The sequence below is a fragment of the Garra rufa genome, chromosome 3, assembly GCF_049309525.1.
Source record: "Garra rufa chromosome 3, GarRuf1.0, whole genome shotgun sequence".
NCBI classification, from domain to species: Eukaryota; Metazoa; Chordata; class Actinopteri; order Cypriniformes; family Cyprinidae; genus Garra; species Garra rufa.
The window spans coordinates 57,849,520-57,876,096 of record NC_133363.1 but is presented as its reverse complement, the minus strand read 5'-3'; the positions used below and the strand labels follow the sequence as shown (position 1 = coordinate 57,876,096).

At 35.7% G+C, this 26,577-nt stretch overlaps 1 protein-coding gene across 2 annotated transcripts in view; it reads right to left on the bottom strand.

The window, feature by feature from the left end:
• sh3gl3a (SH3-domain GRB2-like 3a) overlaps nucleotides 1-26,577 on the bottom strand; it is an 83,230-nt gene that overhangs the window by 29,833 nt on the left and 26,820 nt on the right. For both annotated transcript variants that reach the window (XM_073836441.1, XM_073836442.1), the window contains exons 2-8: nucleotides 12,825-12,893; nucleotides 12,662-12,734; nucleotides 5,070-5,213; nucleotides 3,523-3,656; nucleotides 2,914-3,072; nucleotides 1,759-1,862; nucleotides 467-591 (exon numbers count right to left, since the gene is read on the bottom strand). In XM_073836441.1, the coding sequence (XP_073692542.1) occupies nucleotides 467-591; nucleotides 1,759-1,862; nucleotides 2,914-3,072; nucleotides 3,523-3,656; nucleotides 5,070-5,213; nucleotides 12,662-12,734; nucleotides 12,825-12,893 (808 nt within the window). The remainder of the gene's footprint in view (nucleotides 1-466; nucleotides 592-1,758; nucleotides 1,863-2,913; nucleotides 3,073-3,522; nucleotides 3,657-5,069; nucleotides 5,214-12,661; nucleotides 12,735-12,824; nucleotides 12,894-26,577) is intronic.

Sequence of the window (26,577 nt, the reverse complement as noted above, 5' to 3'; positions counted from 1 at the left end):
AAACATGGCCGTCCAATAAGATTTGAGCATTACATCACGTGCCCAAAGCAGCTGCTGTTGCACAAAAGGACGAGAGTGTTGGCGCTGTTTCGAAAACCAGTGTAAACAAACACAGAAGAAAAGTATTCCTAGAGAGAAGAGGATGCGCTCTTGTTTTCATCGCATCTGAGAACAGATGGTTATTCTCACATATTCTTAATATCATTTCTATTAATTCTCCACTGAATTATGTGATCTGGAGGAAAACACTGTCCGTTTTCTTAGTGTTCACTCTCTAGATCTTCCACATAAAAAAAAAAATGCGTGCAGGCGTAAATTAGCAGAAGGCGAACATTCGGTTTGCGCTCTGTGTGAAAGCACCATTCGTCAGCGATTCGCCTCACGCTCAGTGTGGAAAGGCCTTTAGACCGAAGCACATAAGAAGCTCTCTTTGTGAGAGCTGTTGAGATGTTTTTCATGTCGATACCTGTGCTTTTGACTGATGAGGTGTGAGTAAGTCCATTGTGCTGTGTGTTTTCGACGGTCTCCAAACTGGACACGATCGACTTTGGCTTGAACTCTTTTTTGGGCCGACTGCTTGCTGTAGATATTCTATGAGAGCAGAACATATGGGCATAAAGTCATGTGTATATCAACAAGAAACCTTTGTTTTTTTTGACACTTTGACACATATCACAATATCTACAGCAAGGACAATCAAATAATCAACAATGTCTCAGTAGAAAAACAAAACAGGCTACAGAAGTGAAAAATAAATTTTCTGTTTTCTCACAAACAGTTTTCCTTGCCTACCAATGAAGATGCATCAACAATAGTCAACATCAAATATGTGCATCAATAATCACCATCACATATGTGACCCTGAACCACAAAACCAGTCATAAGTACATTTGTAGCAATGGATGGACTGTGATGGCACGTTTCAACAGTCATCATCATTGTAAATCTTCGAAAGTTTTTTATATATATTTTTTTAAATGCATGTGCATTTATAACACTATACTTTGCAATATATCACCTTTGCATCATATTACAAAAAAATGAGTTAAAGCTAATGCAAGGGTGTTTTCTTTTTTTGAAAGTCTTGAAAACACTCTCATGGAGTTATTCTTTTGCTATTTAAGCAAACGGGAATGCCAAAAATATATTTGTGATACTCTCCCATTCACTAGTCTCAAAGTTAACCCAACTATGATGACTTTAGCTTCTGAGAAACCCAGAAATGTGAAAAAGGTCAATAGCCAAAAATACACTTTATGGGTTAAAATTATCGATTTTTCTTTTATGCAAAAAATCATTAGGATATTAAGTAATGATCCATGATGTTCCATGAAGATATTTTGTAAATTTCCTAACATAAGTATATCAAAACTTAATTTTTGACTAGTAATATGCATTGCTAAGAACTTTACTTGGACAACCTAAAGGCAATTTTCTCAATTTTTTTTTTTCTTCAGATTTTAGATCTGAAATTCCACATTTTTGTATCTCAGCCAAATATTGTAAATTTTATGGGTCTGACTTCTGGTCTCATCTGTGTCCAGCTATTTTTAGCTGTGCAAAACAGCTTGTTTTGCTGCTTGATATTGCAAACTGTTGTGTCTTACCATATCCTAATTGACCCTTATGACTGGTTTTGTGGTCCCGGGTCACATATGTCCAAAAATGCATTATAAATACTGACTAGGAATATGGGATGGTTTCAAGCTGATTTTCAGCTCCACTTGTTGAATGTGCAGCATGTGCAGTTGAAGATACCTGTTCTGTAGTTTGCTGTCAAGCTCCTTCAGGATCTCCAAGGACTGTCGATGGTAATCCAGTGCTGCCTCAATCAGAGCCGATAACTGACTCACCTGCTCCACCTACAGGTAAATGAAAGACATGACATTTTCACAGATTCCAGAACAGAAACTCTACCGATACAAAACAGCAATATAGAACTTACATAAAATCATATGCGAGACCCTGGACCACAAAACTAGTAATAAGAGTCAATTTTTAGATCATCTGAATGCTGAATAAATAAGCTTTCCATTAATGTTTGTTTTGATGATATTTTTAGAATAGGACAATATTTGGCCGATATACAAATATTTGGAAATCTGGAATCAGAGGGTGCAACAAAAAAAAAAATGAAAAAAAAAAAAATCTAACTCTAAATATTATGAAAATTGCCTTTAAAGTTGCTCAAATTAAGTTATTAGCAATGCACACTACTAATCAAAAATTACACTTTAATATATTTATGGTAGGAAATTCACAAAATATCTTTATGGAACAGGATCTTTACTTAATATCCTAATGATTTTGGCATAAAAGTAAAATCAATCATTTTGACCCATATAATGTATTTTTGACTATTGCTACAAATATACCCGTGCTACTTCTGACTGGTTTTGTGGTCCAGGGTCACATATAGCGAGCAGCACATACAGATTATATGGGCATTTGCCCCCCAAATTTTTGGACATGCAAACAAAACTTAAAAGTATAAGAATGTAATGTAAGAATAATGATGTGATATTTCAATAATAAAGTCTGAAGGTATGAGAGTAAATATATGTATCCATTTACTTCTCGTTAGAGAAGAAAATTGTAAATCTTATGGGTCTCAGCCACGTCCAGCTATTTTTAGCTGTGCAAAACTGCTGCTTGATATTGCAAACTGGTGTGCCTTACCATATTATTTTAATGTATTATCTTAATTATGAACACACTGGTACGGTTTACTGAACATATTCTTCTCGTTATTTTCCTATAGCGGATAATGAACCGGAAGTCTCACCCATAGGCTTAATTCCGTGTTATATTATACTGAAGTATAAAACACTGTTATATTGCAAAACTATACATTGCATGATTAAAAGCATTATTTGAGGTAAATAATATGTTCTCACTAGTCATTTTCCTTACATCATTCTCCAAAAAGTTGAACATGCTCCTCTCAGCAAGTTCTTTGGATTCCTCAAACTTCTCCACAGCCTGTTTGATCTCCTCATCAGGAATCTTGCCTTGACGTTTCTTCTTATAGTCAAAGTCTAACCGTCGACCCTCCAGTTTCTTCAGATGATGCTATCAGGAAAATCACATGGGATGTGTTCATTATTTCATCAATTTGTCAATTGCTTAATCTTGAAATAACCAAACATTGATCACTTAATCAGCCTAGCCAATATATCTGTCCTTCACGAACCTTGCACGCAAACTGAAAATGAACAAACTGATTATTGTTAAACCCTAAACCTCATTCTGTAAATGATTATGTTTTTTTCTAGGGTGTATCAGGGAAATAAATTGAGTAGTGTTTGTTTAGTCAACATAATGGCCGCCGTAAGGGGGTGACATTCTCCATGTAGATCAGCTTTTGCAAGGCCAATAATTTGCCTAGTCTTCGTTTTATGTGAGTTTACACCTTTCAAACCTCATTTCCAAACACTTTCAGGTATAAAACATTTTAAATGCAAAATCATATCCTTTGTTTAAAATAAAGGGTCAATAAATAATAAAGAAACCGTGTCGTACCACAATCTCTTTGAGGTCTTTGTCTTGTAGAGTCTGAAGTGGGTCAATGAAGTTCTGTTTTACATTGATATCGAGGGCATCTTTAATATCAGCCATCTGCTTCATAGCTTCACCAATGTCCGCTAGCGCAGCTCCTGAGAAGATGATGCAGATATAGTTTATGTTTGACTTTCATATAAAATAATGAAACATTTACATGTATAGAGAGAGATAAATTATATAACCTAGATTATAACATATATAATGTTTGTGTGTATGTGTCTTCATGTATACCAAAAAATTCAATTTTTTTTTTATTTACCATTTATACATTTTACTAAAATAACGTCATTTTACAATGCAAATATAAATGTTGGCTGGAAACTCAATGGAAAATAACTATATTTTAAGTAATTACATTACAATGCATTTTTGTGATATGATAATACAGTGTTACAAATGAAAGGTGCGTATTTCATAATTTCCTTTATTATTTACATTTAATGAACACCATCAAAAGAATAAGATTCGTTTTTTGACATTCAGTGCAAAAAACAGCAACAAAATACGGTTGCGATCAAAATTATTCAACCCCCCAGGGAGACTGCAGTTCTTTAGAAATATAAGCTTTTCTGAAGGTCCAGGTTATCAAAATTGCATCTATAACAGATTACTGATATATTAAAATTGATAATGTCAATATATAATGTTATTTCTTTTGTTTTACTGCTGCAGTTTTGAGGGGCAAGACTATTGCACAGAGAACTATTTGATACATTTTGAGCAACTGATAATGTAGGAAACCGCAGACAAACGTACATAATCAGTTGCATAAACCTACCAAAGCAAAAGAATGAGAAACATTTTATGATGTGCACAAGTGTCTAGATGATGTGGAAGTTGAACAAGTAGTTTTTCGTTTCATTTCCGATCTGAGAAATGCATCAAAGCCACTGAGAAAAACTATAAGCTGACTTTTGCCCTTTTATCTCCACCAAAGGTTCTGATTGGTGTGTGATCAATTTAGACTCCTAGTGCTTCTAACTTTATGAAAATGGGTGTGCTTTTAAAAAAAAAATGGTGTTATGATTTAGAATTTTAAGTTCAAAATCCTGGTTATAGTGTTTTAGCAATTGAGAAAACTGTTATAAACTTTCTCTAATAGCGTGTTGAACTGTTTTTATAAAAGTTTGTTCTCTGCAGCAGATCTAGAGGCTTGTATAAATTTGATTGCAACTGTACCTAAAACAGTAAAACTGTTCTTATTTAAATTCTGATTTGAGGAACTGCATTATAAAATAACCAATACACTGTGTGTTCATCTGTGTCTGGCATTAACAAAGCGCCACAAGGTGTCAGAGTTGTGTTGAAACACTATAAGGACAGCATTATTACAGGAAACACATTTCACAATGCACAATGTGCAAGGTTGTGTGACTCAAAGACAGATAGAGTTCTCAAGATCGACCAGCATTCCTTCACATTGCAGCGGAATTTCCGTAAAACGTCGACCTGCGGTTCATGTCTGTGCATGCGTGTGCTTGACTGTCGGTATGTGCGGACGTTACCGAAAGTGGACTCCTCCCCCAGTTCCCGTCCATATCGCAGCATGCAGTCTCCTAAGAGCCCTTCAGTCTGCGGATAACCCGTCGTCTTCACCTGCCCTCTGATTTTAGACACTGTGTTGAGCATTCCCAGTTTGGCTCTTGATGCTGTGCGGATACACAACGTACACTCATGACCAAAGCATAAATCATAATCACTACACTCCAAACATGAGTCATTGACAGAGAAATTACAGTCATTTAGTAGCAGCAGTGTTTTTCAGGAGGCAAGTAGGCAGTGCCTACTCAAAAAAAAAGAAAAAAAAAGTGATTTTAAATACAAGATTAAATAGTTTGTAAATCGTTTTTTCTCCAAGTACTATTGTGCAACAGTGGTGAAGTTTCAAAGGGAGGTGAATTTGCTGTTCTCGTTGAGCGAGATAATCATTTTAATGAGATAATATAGGCAACAATCATGCTCGAACAGGTCCAAAAATCAGCCTGAATGGAACTGGTCGAAATGGTGAATTTAAGTACATTAGTTAACTTACCCACTCACAATTCATTAAGTTTAAATGAAAGTGCTCTATAAAATGTGAGCTTGATTAAAATGAATATTTTTTCCACAATAATATTAACCTGCACAACTGTTTTCAACACTGATAATAATCAGAAATGCTTCTTGAGGATCAAATCAGCATATTCAAATGATTTCTGAAGGATCATGTGACACTCAAGACTGGAGTAATGATGGTGAAAATTCAGCTTTGCATCACAGAAATTGATTTCATTTTATAATATAATAAAATCGAAAACTATTATTTTAAATTGTAAGAATATTTCACAATATTACAGATTTTACTGTATTTTAGATCAAATAAATGCAGCCTTGCTGAGAGATGTTTTTTTCAAAAAACATAAAATCTGCTGAGACTTTTTAATATAGTTGTAATAAATTACAACTATAAGTGATAAGTGATAAGTATAAGGGGATAAGTGAATTTCAGCCCTCAGGCGCGGACAGGACGACAGCGCGTAAGTGAGTACTTAAATGCTGTAGAGTTTAAATAGGCGGTTGTAACATTTGTTGCTGCTAGAGAATCACGTCCTTGTTTTCTAAACTATTTGATTAATTCGTTTCTATTTTGATTCAGTTGTTGCTAGACTTCAATTATTCGTTTCTGTTTAATTGTTTTCCTGGTGATTTCGTTGTAAATTGTAGTTTTGATTGCTCTCATTCGGCCAAGGGAAGCTTTTGTTTGTGAGATCGCTCCCTTCCTTGAGCGTGCTTAAAGTGCAAAGGGTGTTAGTTTTTCGTTTCGGTCTGACCCATTTGAGCACCATCCATTTGGGATTGAGTCAGCCCAGCCCTCTTCTTTCTGTCCTTCTCTATCATGTGTTTCCAACTCATTCCGGTGCTCTCTACACACCGCACTAACATCACACGCACACGTCGACGCAATCTCTCTAACCTGCGTCCTATAGACACCTCTTCCACTGAACCTTTCTCTTTCACGGTTGGACTTTGGAACTGTCAATCAGCCGTCAACAAAGCTGACTTCATTTCGGCATTTTCTTTGCAATCTGGCCTGAGCATCCTAGGTTTGACTGAGACCTGGATACGTCCAGAAGACTCTGTAACCCCAGCCGCTCTATCTAATAAATTCTCCTTCTCTCACACCCCTCGTCAGACTGGAAGGGGTGGGGGTACGGGACTTCTGATTTCCAACAACTGGAAATACTCAACCCATTCTCCTCTATGCAATTATAACTCATTTGAATCTCATACAATCACTATAACATCTCCTATCAAACTCCATGTTGTGGTCATTTACCGCCCTCCTAGTCAACTTGGCATCTTCTTAGAAGAGCTGGATGGGCTGCTATCCTCTTTTCCAGAAGATGGCAGCCCACTTCTAGTCTTTGGAGATTTTAACATTCATCTGGACAAACCATATGCTGCAGACTTCCATTCACTCCTTGCTTCATTTGACCTAAAACGCACTACCACTGCATACACTCATAAATCCGGCAACCAACTTGATCTCATTTACACACGAAATTGTACTTCAGACGACATTGTGGTCAAACCCCTACACATCTCTGACCACTTCTTCATTACACTAAACCTACATCTTGCTACTTGTGCACCCCCACCCCCCCTACCTGTTACTTTTAGAAGAAACCTACGCTCTCTCTCACCCTCCCATCTTTCTTCCTCAATATCCTCCTCTCTTCCCTCTCCTACCCACTTCTCATCCCTGGACACTAATGCAGCAACCGACACGTTATGTTCCACTCTTACTTCTTGCCTAGATGATATATGCCCTCTCTCCTCCAGGCCAGCATGGGCTGCTCCTTCCAACCCTTGGCTATCCGATGTTCTTCGTGAGCATCGGTCCAAACTGAGGGCAGCTGAGAGAAAATGGCACAAATCTAAGGATCCATCTGACTTGAGTATGTATCAGTCTCTGCTTTCATCCTTCTCTACCCAAGTCCATACTGCCAAATCTTCATACTTCCACAACAAGATCAACAATGCTCCGGACACACGCAACCTTTTCAAAACTTTTAATTCACTGCTCTGTCCCCCTCCACCACCTCCCACCACTTCTATAACAGCTGATGATTTTGCCACATTTTTTACAGACAAAACTACATCTATCAGTAATAAGTTCTCAGCTCCACATATACAGGAACTAAAACTGACCACACCCACGGCTGAAACTCCCCTCTTCTCCTTCCATCCCCATTCTGAGGCAGAAGTAACCAAACTTCTCCTCTCCAGCCATCCGACGACATGTCCTTTAGACCCCATCCCCTCACACCTTATCCAAGCAATCTCCCCTACAATCCTACCAGCGCTCACACACATCATCAACATATCTCTTCTCACAGGCACTTTCCCCACTACATTTAAGCAGGCCCGGGTAACCCCACTGCTCAAAAAACCTACACTTAACACTTCACTCATAGACAACTATAGACCTGTCTCTCTCCTTCCGTTCATAGCAAAAACATTGGAACGAGCTGTTTTCAACCAGCTATCTTTATTTCTCACACAGAACAACCTATTGGATGCTAACCAGTCAGGGTTCAGGAGTGGCCAATCAACTGAGACGGCACTACTGTCTGTCACTGAAGCCTTGCGGATTGCAAAAGCTGATTCCAAATCATCAGTACTCATCTTGCTGGACCTATCTGCAGCATTTGACACGGTAAATCACCAGATTCTTCTGTCTACCCTCTCATCGTTGGGCATCACAGGGACTTCACTTCGCTGGTTCAAATCCTATCTCTCTGGCAGGTCTTTCAGAGTGGCCTGGGGAGGGGAGGTTTCCAAAACTCATCAACTGGTCACTGGGGTTCCTCAGGGATCAGTTCTTGAACCCCTCCTCTTCTCCATATATACCACATCTCTGGGCCCCATCATACAGGCACATGGCTTCTCCTACCATTGCTATGCTGATGACACACAGCTCTATCTTTCTTTCAAACCAGATGATCCATCAGTAGCTGCAAGGATCTCTGGCTGCCTGGCGGATATCTCTGCATGGATGAAGGAACACCATCTTCAGCTCAATCTAGCTAAAACTGAGCTCCTTGTCTTTCCTGCCACTCCAACTTTACAACATGACTTCTCCATCCAGTTAGGTTCATCAACAATTACCCCATCGACTTCAGCCAGAAATCTTGGTGTAATCTTTGATGACCAATTGACTTTTAAAGACCACATAGCTAAAACTGCTCGATCCTGCAGGTTTGCATTGCACAACATCAGAAAGATCAGGCCCTTCCTAACAGAGCATGCTACACAACTCCTTGTCCAGGCCCTGGTCATTTCCAGGCTGGACTACTGCAATGCTCTTTTAGCTGGTCTTCCAGCATGTACAATCAAGCCTCTACAAATGATTCAGAATGCAGCAGCACGGCTCGTCTTCAATGAGCCCAAGAAGGCCCATGTCACACCTCTCTTCATATTCCTGCACTGGCTACCGGTTACGGCTCGCATCAAATTCAAGACACTGATGCTGGCCTATAGGACAGCCACCGGCTCATCACCTGCCTACCTCCATTCACTACTACGCATCTACACTCCCTCCAGAAGTCTGAGATCCTCTAGTGAAAGACGCCTTATTGTACCACCACAGAGAGGCACGAAATCACTTTCCAAAACATTCTCCTTCAACGTCCCTGCCTGGTGGAATGATCTTCCCACCCCCATCCGGAACGCAGACTCCATTACTGTCTTCAAGCGACTGCTGAAAACCCATCTTTTTCGACACTATCTGACTCAATAAAAAAAGATCCTCTCTTTCCTGATCTTCCCTTTCTAGCCCGTACTCATCTAACAACGCCTGTCATATGGTATTTTTGAGCACTTCCTATGTTGATCTGCCTCCTTAGGATGAATCACTTGTTGTTTGGATAAAAGCGTCTGCTAAATGAATAAATGTAAAATGTAATGTAAATGTAAATTGCATGGTAGTATAAAAATACTATGTCATTACAGCATTGGGCAAATATTGATGAGTGTATTAATAGAGATGTAACGATATCAAAATCTCATGGTATGATAATACATCGATATGAAGCCCATGGTACAGTATTTATTGCGATATTAACAAAAAAAAAAAAAAAAAACTTGTGAAAAAACAATCAAGGCAACAGTCATGCTCCAACAGGTCCAAAAATCAGCCTGTATGGAGCTGGTCGAAATGGTGAATTTAATTACATTAATTAACAATTTAACCACTCACCATTGATTAAGTTTGAATGAAAATGCACTATAAACTATGAGCTATTTTTTCCACAAAAAAATAGCACAACTGTTTTCAACATTGATACTAATCAGAAATGCTTCTTGAGCATCAAATCAGCATATTCGAATGATTTCTGAAGGATCATGTGACACTCAAGACTGGAGTAATGATGCTGGAAATTCAGCTTTTCATCACAGAAATAAATTTCATTTCATAATATATTAACATGGAAAACTGTTATTTCAAATTGTAATAATATTTCACAATTTTACTGTTTTGACTGCATTTTAGATCAAATATAAATGCAACCTTGATGGGCATAAGAGATTAAAAACCTTAATAAAATATTACAAGTATATTAGTTATTAGTTAACTAATATAGTTGCAATAAATTGCATGGTAGGATAAAAAAAACTATGTTTTTATAGCATTGGTCAAATTTTGGTGAGTGTATAATAGGGATGTAACGGCTTTAAAATCTCACTGTATGATAATATGTTGATATGAAGTGCACAGTATGATATTTATTGCGATATTTAACCTCAGTCCCCTCAGTGGGACGCCTAAGTGTACTTCACTATATAACAAACAAGTCCTAAACAGATTGCATTATTTTGTGTATAATCATTTCTACTGTTTTAATTAATTTTTAAAATCAAATTTTAAATCATTTAAAATGTTCTTAAATCTTCTGTTTTTATTGTTGTGATTTATTATGTATGATTTTATATTATGATTTTAATTCCTCTTATGTACAGCACTTTGAATTACCACTGTGTATGAAATGTGCTATATAAATAAACTTGCCTTGCCTTGCCTTGCCTTGCCTAAACTAATCATGACAAACTATATATCGTTGGAAAGGTCTAAGACTCCTTAATAGATATTTTACCACTGTTTTGAGTTACAAATTATTTAGGAAAAGTAAAACATTAATTTATTAAATTAATTTATAAAATGTTCATCTAAAAAAAAAAAAACTACCATAACAGGGGTTCTGAGCTATGTCACAAAAATTTCTTTGTTGCCTTTTTCCCAATCACGTTTCAGAAATCTTAAGAAATTTTATATCAATTGAAAACTTAAAATCTCAAAATTCATCCTTTAAAAATGAGACCAGTTTTAAAATTAGACACTGCATTCATTGCCATGGAAAATGTACATCAAAATCATATTATAAAATGTTTTCGTTCATGAATTATAAAAATGTAAGTTTGGATAGAGCATTTGAAGACTTTGAAAAAATGTATATTTTGTGATATTTAAACTTAAATATTCTAATCTAATGAACTCTGAGAGTTCAAAATTAAGAGCTCTAAACTATATTCTTAACTAAGAAAACTTAAGTCAGAAAAAAAGTCAGTGAATTGACTTGTACCTGAACTTTAAAGGGGACTCAACCCTTTTTTTATTTGCGGTATACTGTCTCAGTCTAAATTACATTCACACTGGTGTTTTAGAAAGCCAAAGAAACTAGAATATAATAATAACAACAACAACAATGACAGTAATAGCCATATTGTAAAACAATTGCACTGTAAAATAAATGAAAAGGAATATTTCTTAGGTATATTATTTTTGCTTTACACTATAGTAGGAAAATTACAATACTTCTTTCCTAATATGTGACCCTGGATCACAAAACCAGTCATAAGGTTAAATTTTACAAAACTGAGATGTATACATCATATGAAAGCTCAATAAATAAGCTTTCTATTGATGTATGGTTTGTTAGGATAGGACAATATTTGGTCGAGATACATCTATTTGAAAATCTGAAATCTGAGGGTGCAAAAAAATCAAAATACTGAGAAAATCACCTTTAAAGTTGTCCAAATTAAGTTCTTAACAATGCGTATTACTAATCAAAAATTACATTTTGATATGTTTACAGTAGGAATTTTACAAAAAATCTTCATGGAACATGATCTTTACTTAATTTCCTAATGATTTTTGGCATAAAAGAAAAATCAATAATTTTGACCCATACAATGTATTTTTGGCTATTGCTACAAATATACCCCAGCGACTTAAGACTGGTTTTGTGGTCCAGGGTCACATATCTACACTTGAAAGAGAGATTTTGAATCTGGAGTGCAGTAACATTACCCATTTAAACTGCAAACTGTCAGCAATACATACTGCACTTTTAGGCTTTTATTTTGATGGAAACGGCAGTAAAGCTTTTATTTTGATGGAAAACTCCAGCTTCAGTGAAAACAGGCTTACAAAAACATGTCTTACTACAAATCTAGTCAAATGCTGTAATCATCTGCTGTGAAAATAAAGCGCAACTGTTGCGTTAAACGCACAGCACATGCAATAAACAAGTTCACTGCATTCATTCACTGTGAACTGAGCCTTTCTGAGGTGCAGAAAACACCGGATCACGAGCTGGTCACCTGAAAGAAGTGCGCACTTCGCTTTGAAATGTGCAATGAAAACAAACCTGATGAAGGGATTAAGCCATATTGTGCTTTCGGTTCTAGTTTGTTTGACAGATACTGTGCCAAAGCATAATGGCCTAAAGCACAACTTTAAAGACCTTTTATGATAGAAGAGGTTTTAATATATTTTAAAAAGTACACTTTTTGCCCAGAAGACCTATCAATACATATAGTCATGTGACCACGGTGATTTCAGGATACCACAATACTGATAATACCATTACATCCCTAGTGTATAAGGTTGATGTTTCACAAAACATTAACATGGAAACCAGAACTGGAACGCCTTGCCTCGCCTCCTCATTTCAGTAGTCCACTGCACACTGCTGCTTAGTAGGTGGTGTTAATGATATTTAATGACTCAGTGAATTAAGTGTTATGAGTTTGTCAGATCTGTGATTCATACCTGGGTTTGGCTGAAGGTATTCTGTGGTTTTCGTTATAAGTTCAAAAACAGACTTGTTGGTGACTTCTATTTTCTGTAGAAGTGAGAAATGGTCAGAGTAAATATGCTTTTCATATCAATTACATGTGAAGAGGGGCTCATTTCTGCTGTTTTTTGTTCTCACCCGCTCCATTTCCATGAAGTCTTCATCGAGCTTTGTCCCTTCTGCACCGCTTATCTTCTCACTCAATAACTAGAAGGAGAGAGAGAGAGAGAAAGATTAGATCAGGAACAGGAAGCAGTGACATTAGGAAGGCTGAAATAGCATAATGTTTCCCTGTGCACACACTGGGGTGGGCGGTAGAGAAAATAAATCAATAAAGAGCCTCCATCATAGCTTAAATGATACCTGATGTCACGGATCTAAACTTAGTTTTTTGTGTGTGTTTGTTGCAGCAGTCATAAGATGAAAACACTGATATTTCATGATGCATGATCTATTGTGACTATACTGACTATATCTGAATTAATTTATTTATTGGAATCAGTGATTATTGGATAATCAGCTGATACAAGATACTGAATTGACATCTTTTATTTCTGAAAAATAAATTAATGCTAATAGTTAAATAATAACAATAATAATAATAATAATTAATAACAACAATAATAATAGTGACAATTAAAAAAAATTATAATATCAGCTAAAAAGGTACTCTTTAAGGGCACATTTAATATTATTATTATTACTATAATTTTTTTCATTTAAAATATAGCTTCACATCACTTTATTTTAAACAATTACTGTAATATTATCTACAAAAATTACCCTTAAGAGAGCATTTATTGTTACTACTATTTTTTTCCATTTAAAATATAATTCCACATTACATTACTAAAAAAAACGTTCATGAGCATATTTAATATTATTATTATTTTTAATTATTATTATTATCATCATCATCTTTTTTTTCATTTAAAATATAGTTCCACATCACTTCATTTTAAACAATTATTGTAATATCACCTGAAAATTAACCTTTAAGAGAACATGTATTATTATTATTACTATTTATTTAAAATATAGTTCCACATCACTTTATTTTTAACAATTATTGTAATATCAGCTAAAAAAAACTTTACGAGCATATTCAATATTATTATTTTTAATTATTATTATTATCATCATCATCATCATCATCATCATTTTTTAATTAAAAAAAATTATCCTTCAAGAGCACATTTATTATTATTGTTAATTATTGTTAATTTTTAATTATTATTATTATTATTATTTTATATTTATATTTTTATTACTTTTATTATTATCATCATAAATTTTTTATTCAAAATATAGTTCCACATCACTTTATTTTAAACAATTATTGTAATACCAGCTAAAATGATCCTTTAAGAGCACATTTATTTTTTTCCGTTTGAAATATAGTTCCACATCCCTTTATTTTATTGTAACACATCAGCTAAAAATAATATTATTATCATCATCATCATCATCATCTTTTTTTCACTAAAAATATAGTTCCACATAACTTTATTTAAAAAAATTGTTGTAGTATCAGCTAAAAACTACCCTTTAAAAGCACATGTATTATTATTATTATTATTATTATTATTATTATTATTAATAATAATAATAATTATTATTATTATTATTGTCATTATTTTATTTAAAATGTATATTTACATCACTTAATTTTAAACAATTATTAAAGTATTAGCTAAAAAATACACTTTAAGCGCACATTTATTATCATCCATCATCATCATCATCATCATCTAGTCGTAATAGTAGTATTAGAAGTAGTAGTATTATTTTATTTACAATTATTGTAATTTATAATTACTGTAATATTAGCTAAAAAAAATATCCAAGAGCACTATCATTATTATTATTATTTTATCAATTATATTATAATTTTTCTCATTTAAAATCCATTTCACATCACTTTGTTTTAAACACTTATAGTATCAGCTAAAAATTACCCTTTAAGAGCACATTTATTATTATTATTATTATTATTATCATTATATTTTTATTTAAAATAGAGGTCTACATCACCTCAAACAATTATTGCAATATCAGCTAAAATTACCCTGTAAGAGCACTATTATTTATTATTAATTTTATATATATATATATATATATATATATATATATATATATATATATATATATATATATATACACATATATATATATTTTTTAAACACATTTCACATCACTTTATTTCAAACAATTATTGTAGTATCAGCTGAAAATGACCCGTTAAGAGCACATATTATTTTTTAAATTAATTATAATTTTTTCATTCACAATAGAATTTCAGTTCAGTTTATTGCAATTTTTCAGTTTATACACAAATTAAGAGCAAATGTATTGTTGCTTATAATCACCATTTTTTCATTTAAAATAGAATTTCTAGAATTTTAAAAATTTTTTCCCATTTTAAACACATTTTAATATTAGCTAAGAAAATTACCCTTTAAAAGCACCCTTTAAATTATTATTATTATTTCAAATAAAGTTCCACATCACTATATTTTAAACATCTTAAAATATCAGCATTAAAAATTTCCATATTATTCATTTCCATTTCAAATATAACTTTATTTTAAACAAATATCAGCAAATTTATAAGTTATCAACCAAAACCAAAACAAGTACAAAACAGTGCACTAGACTAATTGTTGTGACTCAAAAACTATTTAGAAACAAACACACACACACAAACTTATCGGAAAAGGAATTATGTTAGTTTGTGTATGGGCTTCACGCAGCGTCAAAGGCGAACAATACAAATGGTGCTACACATAACAATCCACACTAGTTATAAGCACCGCTAATAATCACTAAGAGGATTAACAAATCTTGCATAACAAAGTGAAAATTTAGGTTAATGTTTTTGCCAAGCAGGTCACTGAAAATGGATCTCATAATGTTTAAGATGACACAAAATAAATACATAAAAATTAATGCTTTGCATTTGCAGGGATGCATGCAAGGTGAAAGGAAATGTACTGTACTTGTATGTTACTGTAAGAAAAACCTTCACATTTCTTTAGTTGTTGTTTGTAGTTTGGGGGAATGGGGGAATTTAGAGGCAAAACTTAGATGAAAAAAGGTGCTTTCTAAGAGCATGCTGTGCTTCAGTCTGCTAAAAATCCAGCTTCCAGAATGGTAAAAGCATCTGTAAAAAAAAAAAAAGCCTTCAAATAGATTTTAAAATAAATCCAAATCAATTCTGTCAGACTTCAAACCCAAAAGTCAATGCACAATGATGTTCATCCTACTTTCCCTCCTTCATCAAAGTAAAATAGGATATTAAACAAGAAAAAAATGATTTAAATGTCATCGCATTGATTGGATGATGGAGCCAGGATCTTAGAGCGATCCACTACATCAGGTAAATTTAATTATATTTTAATGAAAAATGTTATAGAAATTGTAAAAAGGCTCCATTATGATTTCATGCTGACCAAATATCTGACAAATACCTGTTTGAGAGGCTGCAATTATCTGTGCATGATGGATTTGGCACTAAACTTGTTTTATCATACATATAAACCTGACTAGCCACCAACTAGATAATTTTGAAAAAAGTGTATTTTTTCCACACCTATCGTCCCAGTTATCTAAGCTCCAAAAGTTCATAAAGTTTCTAAAATGGTAATTATACACAGAACCCACTGCAGCTGCATGAAGTGGCCTACATTTATTCTAACACACACTTGTCAGATTCAGAATACTGACCTACTTCTGCCTCTGGTTTACCAACACCGGCCCTAACGGATGCTGTGATAAAGGTGTGAGGTCAGAATGTCTTCGCAAAACATAGCAGAGTCATCAGAAGTTCTGCAGGTAGGCTATTGTTTAAAAAAAATAAATGAAAAGAGGACAATAGCAAAAATAGCAGATCACGGAAATAAATGTTATGTTTAAGGTTGTGGAGGAGATGTTAAGTGCAGGGATGGGTTGGTGTCTGTACTCAGAAAGGCACGGAAAACAAATAACGCATTCTACAAAAATAAAGCGAGCCACTTAAGGGACATGGTTAGATTCTTGCTAGCAGTAGTCTATTACATTGCAGTACATATAATTTCACTTACCACATAAACAGAGTAAGGAGAGATGACTGCGCAGACGATGGCAAATGATTTGCAGATCCTAAGCATCACTAACAAGCATCTAAACTTGTAAAATATGTGGTAAGTACTGCTGCTGTAGTATAACGTTACACAAACAGGGCTCGGAATTGCGACCGTTTTGGACGCATATGCTCCCAAAATTTAATTTGCACTGCAATTAGGGGTGTGTGATATGACGATTTTTGATTGTGGACAATTAAAAGGTATCCTCATTCTGCTTTTGAAGAAGTGTAGTCTACTATATTTCATGCTACAGCGCACATTCTGTCAGATGCAATTCTGCTGCCTCATGTCCAACGTGGCATACAGTGCCTTGCAAAAGTATTCATACCCCTTCATTTTCTTTCACGTTTTGTTTTGTTGCAGCATTATGTTAAACTGCTTTGAATTAGTTTTTCCCCACATCAATTTACACTCCATACTAGGGCTGGGCGGTATACCTTTTCATACCGAATACCGGTGTTTTTTTTTTTTTATGATATTCATTTTTCATATACCCCAATACCGGTGAGTGTGTGCGTACAAAGCGCTGGGAACACGTTGACGCAAACAGAGACCGCAGCTTGCACGTGCTTGTCTGAAGCAACACATCTGAGGTGTGGACGTATTTCAGTATATCTGAGAAAGACCCAGGGTTAGCGATTTGCAAAACTTGTAATGCCGAAATTTCAAGAGGGGGTGTGTCTGCAGTGATGAGAGCAGAGATCGGCGCATTGTGCGCAGACAGATGTAGCTTTCAGTGAGAGAAAAACAATGGCTTTACGTTGGTGTTACGTCGCAATATTTTAAAGATATGTCTTTTCTATATACTGTATTTTTATTAATATTTATGTTTTAAAGCCAATGGATATCACACAAGCAACGTGGAAACTGATCAATATGTTAAAGTGAAAATAAAAACTGACTTTCAGCATCTGATGTGCATTCTTTCAGACAATGAGAGACGATTATACTTCATATGCTGATATTAATTTAGTCCCTTAATATTTTTCTTGTGCCCCGAACATGGTGGGAAAAAAAATAAAAAAGAAACGTATATTGTGTAAGGTTTGTTTTTGAAAGTCTTAAATAAAGCTCTTATTTTCATTGATGACTGCAGTGTTATTAGGGGGTTATGAAAGTCATAATTATGATTTCAGGTGGTCTAAAATGTGGGGACTGAAAGACAAGAATTGCGATGAAACTTCAAAAGGCTATCCATTGAATAAATATGAGCGCTGCACGTTTCAAAATCATTTGTTGCGCTACTTTGTATACTACCATTCTGACAGCGCCTCCTGCTGGAAGAGAAACGCGTAGACTTGTAAATGTGAACTTGTGAAGAATGCACAATAAAGTGTTGTGTATTTTGACTGCAAATCATGAATTCTGATTTCTTCACCTCATTACAATTATGAGTGCCACTGTCACTTCTTTGTGAACAACAGCATTTTGTGAGACCAATCAAACCTGGGTTAATACTAGTCCGGTCAATGTAAGCCAATATACTGCAGTAATTAGTCTCTAATTTATTAGGAAATGTGGTTAACACCTAGTCATGCATGAAAAAAAATACCGTCATATACCGTGATACCGTATAATTTTGAAAAATACCGTGATATAAATTTTTGGTCATACCGCCCAGCTCTACTCCATACACCATAATAATGACAAATTTTACAAATTTGTTAAAAATAAAACACTGAAATAAGTACATTGCATAAGCATTCATACCCTTAACTCAGTACATAGTTGAAGCCTTTGTATACTATTTGAACTGAACTGGATGATGATATCACTGAATTCATTGATGAACTGCCTTTAACTGAAAATTGATTGTTTACAATAATGCATTACTTACACACTGTTGTGCTGTTTAAATACTGTGCAGCTGCTTTGACGCGATCTGTATTGTTAAAAGCGCTATATAAATAAAGGTGACTTGACTTGACTTGACTTTACAGCCTCAAGTCTTTTTGGGTATGATGTGACAAACTTTGCACATCTGCATTTGGCAATTATCTGCCATTCTTTGCCTCACCTTTTCACCTCTCAAGCTCTGTCAGCTTGGATGGGGGCTGGCAGACATTTTCTAGAGTCCTAGTTGTTCCAATCGTCTTCCATTATGGATAATGCTTCTGTGAACCTTCAATGCAGCAGATTTTCTTCTGAACTCTTCCCTAGATCATTGCCTTAACGCAAGTCTGTCACTGAGCTCTACAGGCAGTTATCTTGACCTCAGGACTTGGTTTTTGCTCTGATATGCATTTTCAGCTGTTAGACCTTTTCTGAGAGGTGAGTGCCTTTCTAAATCACACTCATTCAAATGAATTTGCCACAGCTTAACCCCACTCGAAGTGTAGTAACATCTAGAAGCAATATGAATGCTCCTGAGATAAATTTCGAGTGTCCCAGAAAAGGGTATGAATACTTGTGCAACGGGATCTTTTCAGTTTTTTACTTTTAATAAATTTGCACAAATGTTAAAAACCTATTTTTGCTTTGCCATTATGGAGTAGAGAGTGTAGACTGATGTGGGGGGAAAAAAGTAATTTAAAGCAGTAAAAAAATGAAGGGGTATGAATAATTTCACAAGGCACTGTACATTCACATCAGATGATAACACAGTGGCAGAGTTCAACTCACACAGGGGCGTAATTTCCACTAGTGACACTTTTCAAAATCCTGTTTTGTGTCCCCTCACTTTAAATTTTTGCTAAATTAATGTCTTGTATTGTAAAATGCACGCTCAGCACCGCTGAGAGTTTTGCGCGATTGTTAAACCTGAAACCGAAAGCAAAAGATGCACAATGCACACAAATGAGGCTGCATAACATATCTAGGCTGGTTATTAGTATGTGGGCTATTATAGGTTGTGTAGTTGCCTATAGCTATTTGCACTTTGAATATTTAGAGAGTAGCCTACTTTGATTATGGCTGAATTTATTGTCTGCACTTAATACAATTAAGAAAGAACTGTGTTGTTTATTTTTTTTATATTTATACTGTAGATTGTTTAAAAATGCAGTGGTTGTCTCTAATTTAAATAGCTCGACCTATAATAGAGAAAATAAACATCTTGTTCATGTACTCATATTTTCATTCATTCTTGTCCCTTGCTTAAGGTATAAAATAAATATTTAAAAAAAATAAACAGAATCAGCCCATTTGCTTGCAAAACATCGGCAACAGAATCGGCCATCAAAAATCAAGATCGGTGCATTACTAAAAAGAAATGCCTGGCTGTTCTACACATTTGGCAGTTGTGGAGCTGCTTAATATTCATTGGGTGCTCCTACATTTTTTTTTTGGTGCTCCTAACCAAGTAAAAAAGTTAATTTCGAACCCTGACAAAGCATGTGCAATCGCCAATCTCAAAAGTGAAAGTAAAATGATTGTGCATTCAAAACGGCAGTTTCAATGCCCCGCATATTAATAGCGGCTCGGGCTCCATGATTAAATATATATTTTCCTCCATCCTCAGACCATTTCATTCTAGGGTCAAATCCTAGGGTTGTAAAGAGACTAGTAAAACCATTTCTGTGGAATTTTTGCCCTAAGCCATATACCTTCTATGTAGATATCAGAGAACAATTTAAAATATTGTTTCAATGCATTCTATGCAGTGTTGTTTTCGTCAACGATGACGAAATCATTTCGTTGACGCCACTTTTTTTCATGACGATAACGAGACGATGACGAGATAAAAATGGCTTGTTGATGACTAAAACATGACGAGACGTGTGTGAGTTTTCGTTAACGAGACTAGAATAGACGAAAATGTTAGTGGGTGGTCCGTCAGACGTTTAAAATGCATGACATTTCCGCTTATTGTGCATGCCAATTAAAACTTAAAAAGTATCTGACGCTATGGCAAGCCGTTTTAGCATTAAATACTCTTTGCTATACTAGTATGGCAAGCCGTTTTAGCATTCCATCCTTGTTTGTCTTTTATATTCTAAAACATACCTTCATTATAGTAATTATTGGTGAAAATAGTCGATCCGGAAGCTCACATTGTGTTGAACTATAGATCTGCTATTTTCAGAACTTATAAGTGACACTACCCAACAGCAAAATACTTACTGACCTACATTAATTTGTTAAAAGACTACCTTTTTCCCTTTTTTTGACTAAAACTAGACTAAAACCTTTTTGACTTTTCGTCGACTAAAATTGGACTAAAACTATCACATATAGAAGTGACTAAAATTTGACTAAAACTAAGAAGCATTTTAGTCCAAAAGACTAAGACTAAGACTAAATCTAAGATGGTTGTCAAAAACAACACTGATTCTATGGCACATTAAAGATATAGCTCTTCCAAATATGAAAATTCTATTACTTAATTATATTTTTGATAAAAATCCGAGAGCTCTCCGACCCTGCGTAGACAGCAAGGGTCCCCACGTTGAAGGTCTTTCCTCTGCATGTAAACAACAATGTCCTTACTACCTTTCTGAATATAGAGGGCCACAGTTCTCAGATTTCATCAAAAATATCTTAATTTGTGTTCCAAAGATGAACGAAGGTCTTACAGGTTGGTATCAGCATGAGGGTGAGTAATTAATGACAAAATTTTCATTTTTGGGTGTACTAACTCTTTAAAATTGAGAATTCAAAGTCACTGACTAGCAGCTGCAGGCAGTTATGTTTAGTCGACCAGTCTTGCACATCCCTAGATGTGACTGCTTTAAAATTTCTAAGTAATATTCTGAATTGCAGTATGATTATTCACTGCTACTTTAAAGCAGACCGAGGCCTTAGTCTCACAGACACACAAAAAAAAAAAAATCTCATTTCCTCTTCATAGACAAACATTCAATTTACCGAGGAATGAACGAAGCTTTCCTGCATTTGAACGAGGAAGGAAATTGCAACACAGGTCCAGACAGTGATGACACTCACTCCAGCATGTTGCACTTTCCCTTATAAACAAACATTGTGTTGTGGAACAAACACCCCATTAAATCAAGGGTGCAGACACATTCAGAGCTGCAGACGCTTGTTAGAGTCAACAAGTGAAATGAAAAAGTTTCCGTCTGTGAGGATGGAAAGCCACAGAAAGCACATGCAAACCAAACTCTGACCTAGATTTAAAAAAAAAAAAAAAAACATGATAGAAAGCAAAGCGCTCGCTAATTAACACCGACAAACAACAGCGTGACACCTTCTGAAACGGAGGCTAAGAATAGAAAGAGTGATAATGTCTTTCAAAATCAGCGAGTGCTTTGCTGCAATGTGTCCAATTAGCAGCTACTAGGGATGGTGAAAACTAAAAAAATTCTTGACCGACCACCGAGCCTCATTAGCCGGTTGAAACCGGTTAACCGATTAGTTTAAAATATGGTACGCTATTTGAAATAGCCATTTCGAGCCACGCCTGCAATTTCGCAACTCTGTCGCATCTCTCTGCCGCTCTGCCTCCCGCACGCACACACACACACACACACACACACACACACACACACACACACACTGCCACTCACGTCACTTTTTTAAAATCCCGTACAGCGCGAAACATGAGTCCCGCAAACGCGGCGCCGAAGAGCTTGTTGTATGTAATCGTAGGACAAATGGCTCCTTAGTTTCAAATGGTTTGGGTACAAGGTGATCGCTTTGAAAATAAAGGCGTTTGTCTAGGTTAGAAGCTCATTTGAAACATTGCCACGGAAGAAAATGACAGCTCCGAAGAGACGCCGCTTTAGTTGAGGTAGTGCTAACCATAATAAAGAAAGATGATGATCATCATCACCTTATCGGTTACCACTGAAATGTAGATGTAATGTATTTCCAAATCTAAGCCCATCTTTATGCGGAATGTTGCCTAAGGCCCAGATCACACCGAACGCGAATGTGCCTCTTTTGAATGGTTTTCTGTTGGCAGTGAGCGTTCTACGCGCTGCTTATGCGCCCCAGGCGCCTCGCGTTTTTGCCGCCTGCTGCGCCTTGCTTTTTTGCAGGAGCGCTCTCACCGTGTTACCAACTTTTTTCAATGGAAAGTAGCTATACCCCGCTTGAAAAGAGCGCGCGCGCTGGGAAAGCACGACTTCACGCTCGCGCGGCAGTACCAGAGAGTCTCATAAGCTAAATAAGGTTTTTCCAAGAAGTCGCTAGATTTGTCGCTAGGCGCTTTTTTGAAAAAAAGTCGCTAAGGGGGTCTGAAAAGTCGCTAAATATAGCGACAAAGTCGCCAAGTTGGCAACACTGCTCTCAGCGCCTGAAGTTGAAAAAAAAAATCAACTCTAAGCGGAAAAACGCCCAACGTTATTCGCGTTCTTTTCCATTGTCCAATCGAATGAATGGAGAGGCGGGCCTTCTGTTGTGGTGACGGAATTTTACCGTTGCTTAAAAAGTCCAGATACTGCAAGAAATAGAGGAGAAACCTTTTGTGTCTGTCGTGGGTAACCCGGAGCTGTATTATTTAGGGTTTCTGCTAATATGACAGTTTACTTAACCACAAAAAACTAAGATTTTAGAGCGTTCGCGCTATAATCCTTTGATTTAACTGACAGGATAGCTGTTTTTGTCGTTGCTTAGCAACATAAAAAAACGCAGCACACTGCTCTTTTATTAAAAGTCACCAAAAAAAGGCAGTGCTGTGTGCCTCGCGTTTTTAGAACAAAAAGGCGCACGCGTTCGGTGTGATTGCGGCCTAATAGACTGCAACATGATAAAACCAATGGATAAAACAGGCACCTTCAGAATGCGTAAAAGACGCACCGGCACTTTTTTTTTTTAACCGACTACCGACAACTTTGACCGGTTAACGTTGATACGGTCAACCACCGGTCAAACGGTCATCGGTTAACATCCCTAGCAGCTACAGCAAACGACTCCAGTTGACGTCACCACAAACCACAGACAGGTAAAAGCAGCAGTGGGTTATCAACTGGCGAAAACAGATTAACTCGCTAAAGCTTAATTAGCCAGTCATCATCACAAAACCTGCAACCATCAGATTGGATATTACACAGCTCCTTACCAAATAATGTATAAATTGACATGAAATATATTTTATTTTCATGTCCATTTACACACACACACACACACACACACACACACACACACACACACACACTATTTTAAATTATTTAATAACATCAAAAAGAAAAAGCATATTAATTATAGACATTTAGCTATTCCACCACCAAAAGTTCTATTAGTCAAAAGTTTTTGAAGTCACTTGCAAGCTTGCATTTATTAGGGCCCGAGCCCAAAAGGGCGAAGGCCCTATTGTTCTTCTAAGGATTCTTATTTGTTTTTTTTTTTATTTTTATTTTTATTTTTTTTCAACCGTTGGGGCACTTTTGGGGGCCTTAACATACTCAAAAACTCTTGAAAATTTGCACACACGTCGGAATCTGCCGTCGTCCGGACGCCACAGAGGCTGGGACCCGGGCGTGGTTCAGGGCCTCTACAGCGCCCCCTGGAACACAGTTTGAAAACTTGATGTACTGCGCACACATACTTGTGCGTATTGATATGAAACTCGGTACACATATAGAACTCATCGAGCTGAACAACTTTTGTACTCTATGTCATGGGCTCCACGCAACAGGAAGTGAGATATTTAGGGCTGTTTAAAAAGCGCATGCTCTGGAATTTAACGTACTCCTCCCAGGAATTCCATGGTATTGTCACCAAACTCGGTCAGCATGATCTCAAGACATTGGGGACGCTAAATTGCGAGGAGATTTTTGATATCTCGAACGGTTTGGCCGTGGCAAGGCGACAAAATTATGGCGAGAAATGAGAAACAGGAAGTGTATAATAACTGTTGCACACATTGCCTGATTCTGATGAAACTTCACCAGATTGTTCCTTGTATGATGCCGATTCCATAAATGTGACTATTATGAGTCAAAGTTATAGCGCCACCAACTGGGAGCAGGAAGCGTGTCATTTTCAAAATGCTTTGAAATCAGCCTCTTAATTTTACTTGATTTTCTTCAAACTTCATCAAAATAATGTCAAAACACGGCCGATGAGAATATGTAAAGGGGTCGATGATAAATCAAATGCTGTTGCCATGGCAACGTGTCAAACTTTAAAATTAGATTCCTGTCTTTTCGAAGCAGATAACATGCTTAGAATTTCATGAAACTCAACACACACATCAATATTAATGATAGTTAGACACTGGCAAAAGGTCATAAATGGGCGTGGAGCAGGCACTCTATAGCGCCATCTTTTGACAAAAGTTGGGGGGTTAGTTTTTCCTACAGTCACCAAACTCTGTACATATATTGTTCTCATCAATCTGGACAACTTTCTAAATCAAACTCATTAGCTAAGACCAACAGGAAGCCGGCTATTTTGATTTGAATGTGGATTTTTGGAAAAATCAGGCTGTAAACAAATTCACACTCCTTCTAAGAATAACAAGGTATTCACACCAAACTTTTTTAACATGAAGAGAAGATTCTGAAGATGTTAAATTGCGAGCGGATTTGGGATATCTTGAACGGTGTTGACGTGGTGATTTTTTTAAAAACATAACCCTAATTTTTTATATCTTTAAAGTGCAGCATCCAAACTCTTTAAAACTTTTTTCACACAGAGATCTAATCATTATGAGCAAGTGCTGGTAATATCATAATTATTCAAGCTTCTATGATTTAAAGAAAATTAAAAAAAGAAATCAGTAAACTGTTGTCACTGGGCTGACAGTCTGTGTTGACACTAAGAGTGACTGAAGGGGGGAGGGGTGAAAGGGAGAGAGACCAGTGGAACATGCTGTTTTGCTTAAGACCATCTTTGAGGAAGATGCAATTTGCACATTGCACATTGCTGTAGTTTAATCTGCATAAATATGTCTGAACTTTGAGAGTCTGATCTTTGAGAAAATATAAAGGGTCACGAACTCTTTCATTCTTTGTATATTGCAGTTGTTGTTTTTTTTATTTATTTTTTACTGAACTGTACCATGAACTTGTCCTATTCAGTCACATAGCAAAAGATTAAGAAAAATACAGCTTTTTAGCATGAGCGATTTATCTTCATTGATAGACATTTATTTTCATAATTAAAATTTTTGATTCAATAAAAAAAAAACACTAACAATTTCAAGACAAACTTTGACAACAAAACAAACTTTGCTGTTATCTGTTCAAAACATCTGAAAATTGTACCATTTTAAGATGAGTTATATTTATATATCGCCCCATTACAATACCCAACTTGAGTTTTAAAGATATTTTGAAAGAATGAAGCGTTTATTGAGCACTTTATTGTGTATTGTTGTATACCCACATGAACTGTGTTCATGTTCATGTTAATTCACAGTACATACACTATGTTAAAAGATACTAATTTACCTTTAAACAATATATGAGTACTTTTTTAGGTTAATATTAATTAACATTAATAAATGCTATTTAATTATTGTTCATGTTAACAATGTTAACAAATGAAACTGGATGGTAAAGTTGTATATTTAGTGTGTATGTGTCTGTGTGTTGATTTAAAAATGTAACCCTTTCATTTCTGTAAACTTTAAATCCAAACTGGCTGAGGGTTACTGTGAATGCATGTGCCAACTGGGCACCGTTTTCCTAATTGATTCTTAGTTATGTAGCGCTTAAGAGTGATGTCTTATAACAGGAGTCACCTGCAAAGCAATATCCACACACAAATTGAACAGATAGGTAACGATGACATTTAAGCAGAAGTGGTGGACGTAAAGCAAGCAATAATAACATTTTGTTATCATCATGAATTACATGTTCTTATCATCATCCTCAGAATATTGGGAAAATGTTCCCTATATTGTGAACAACTTTGGGATA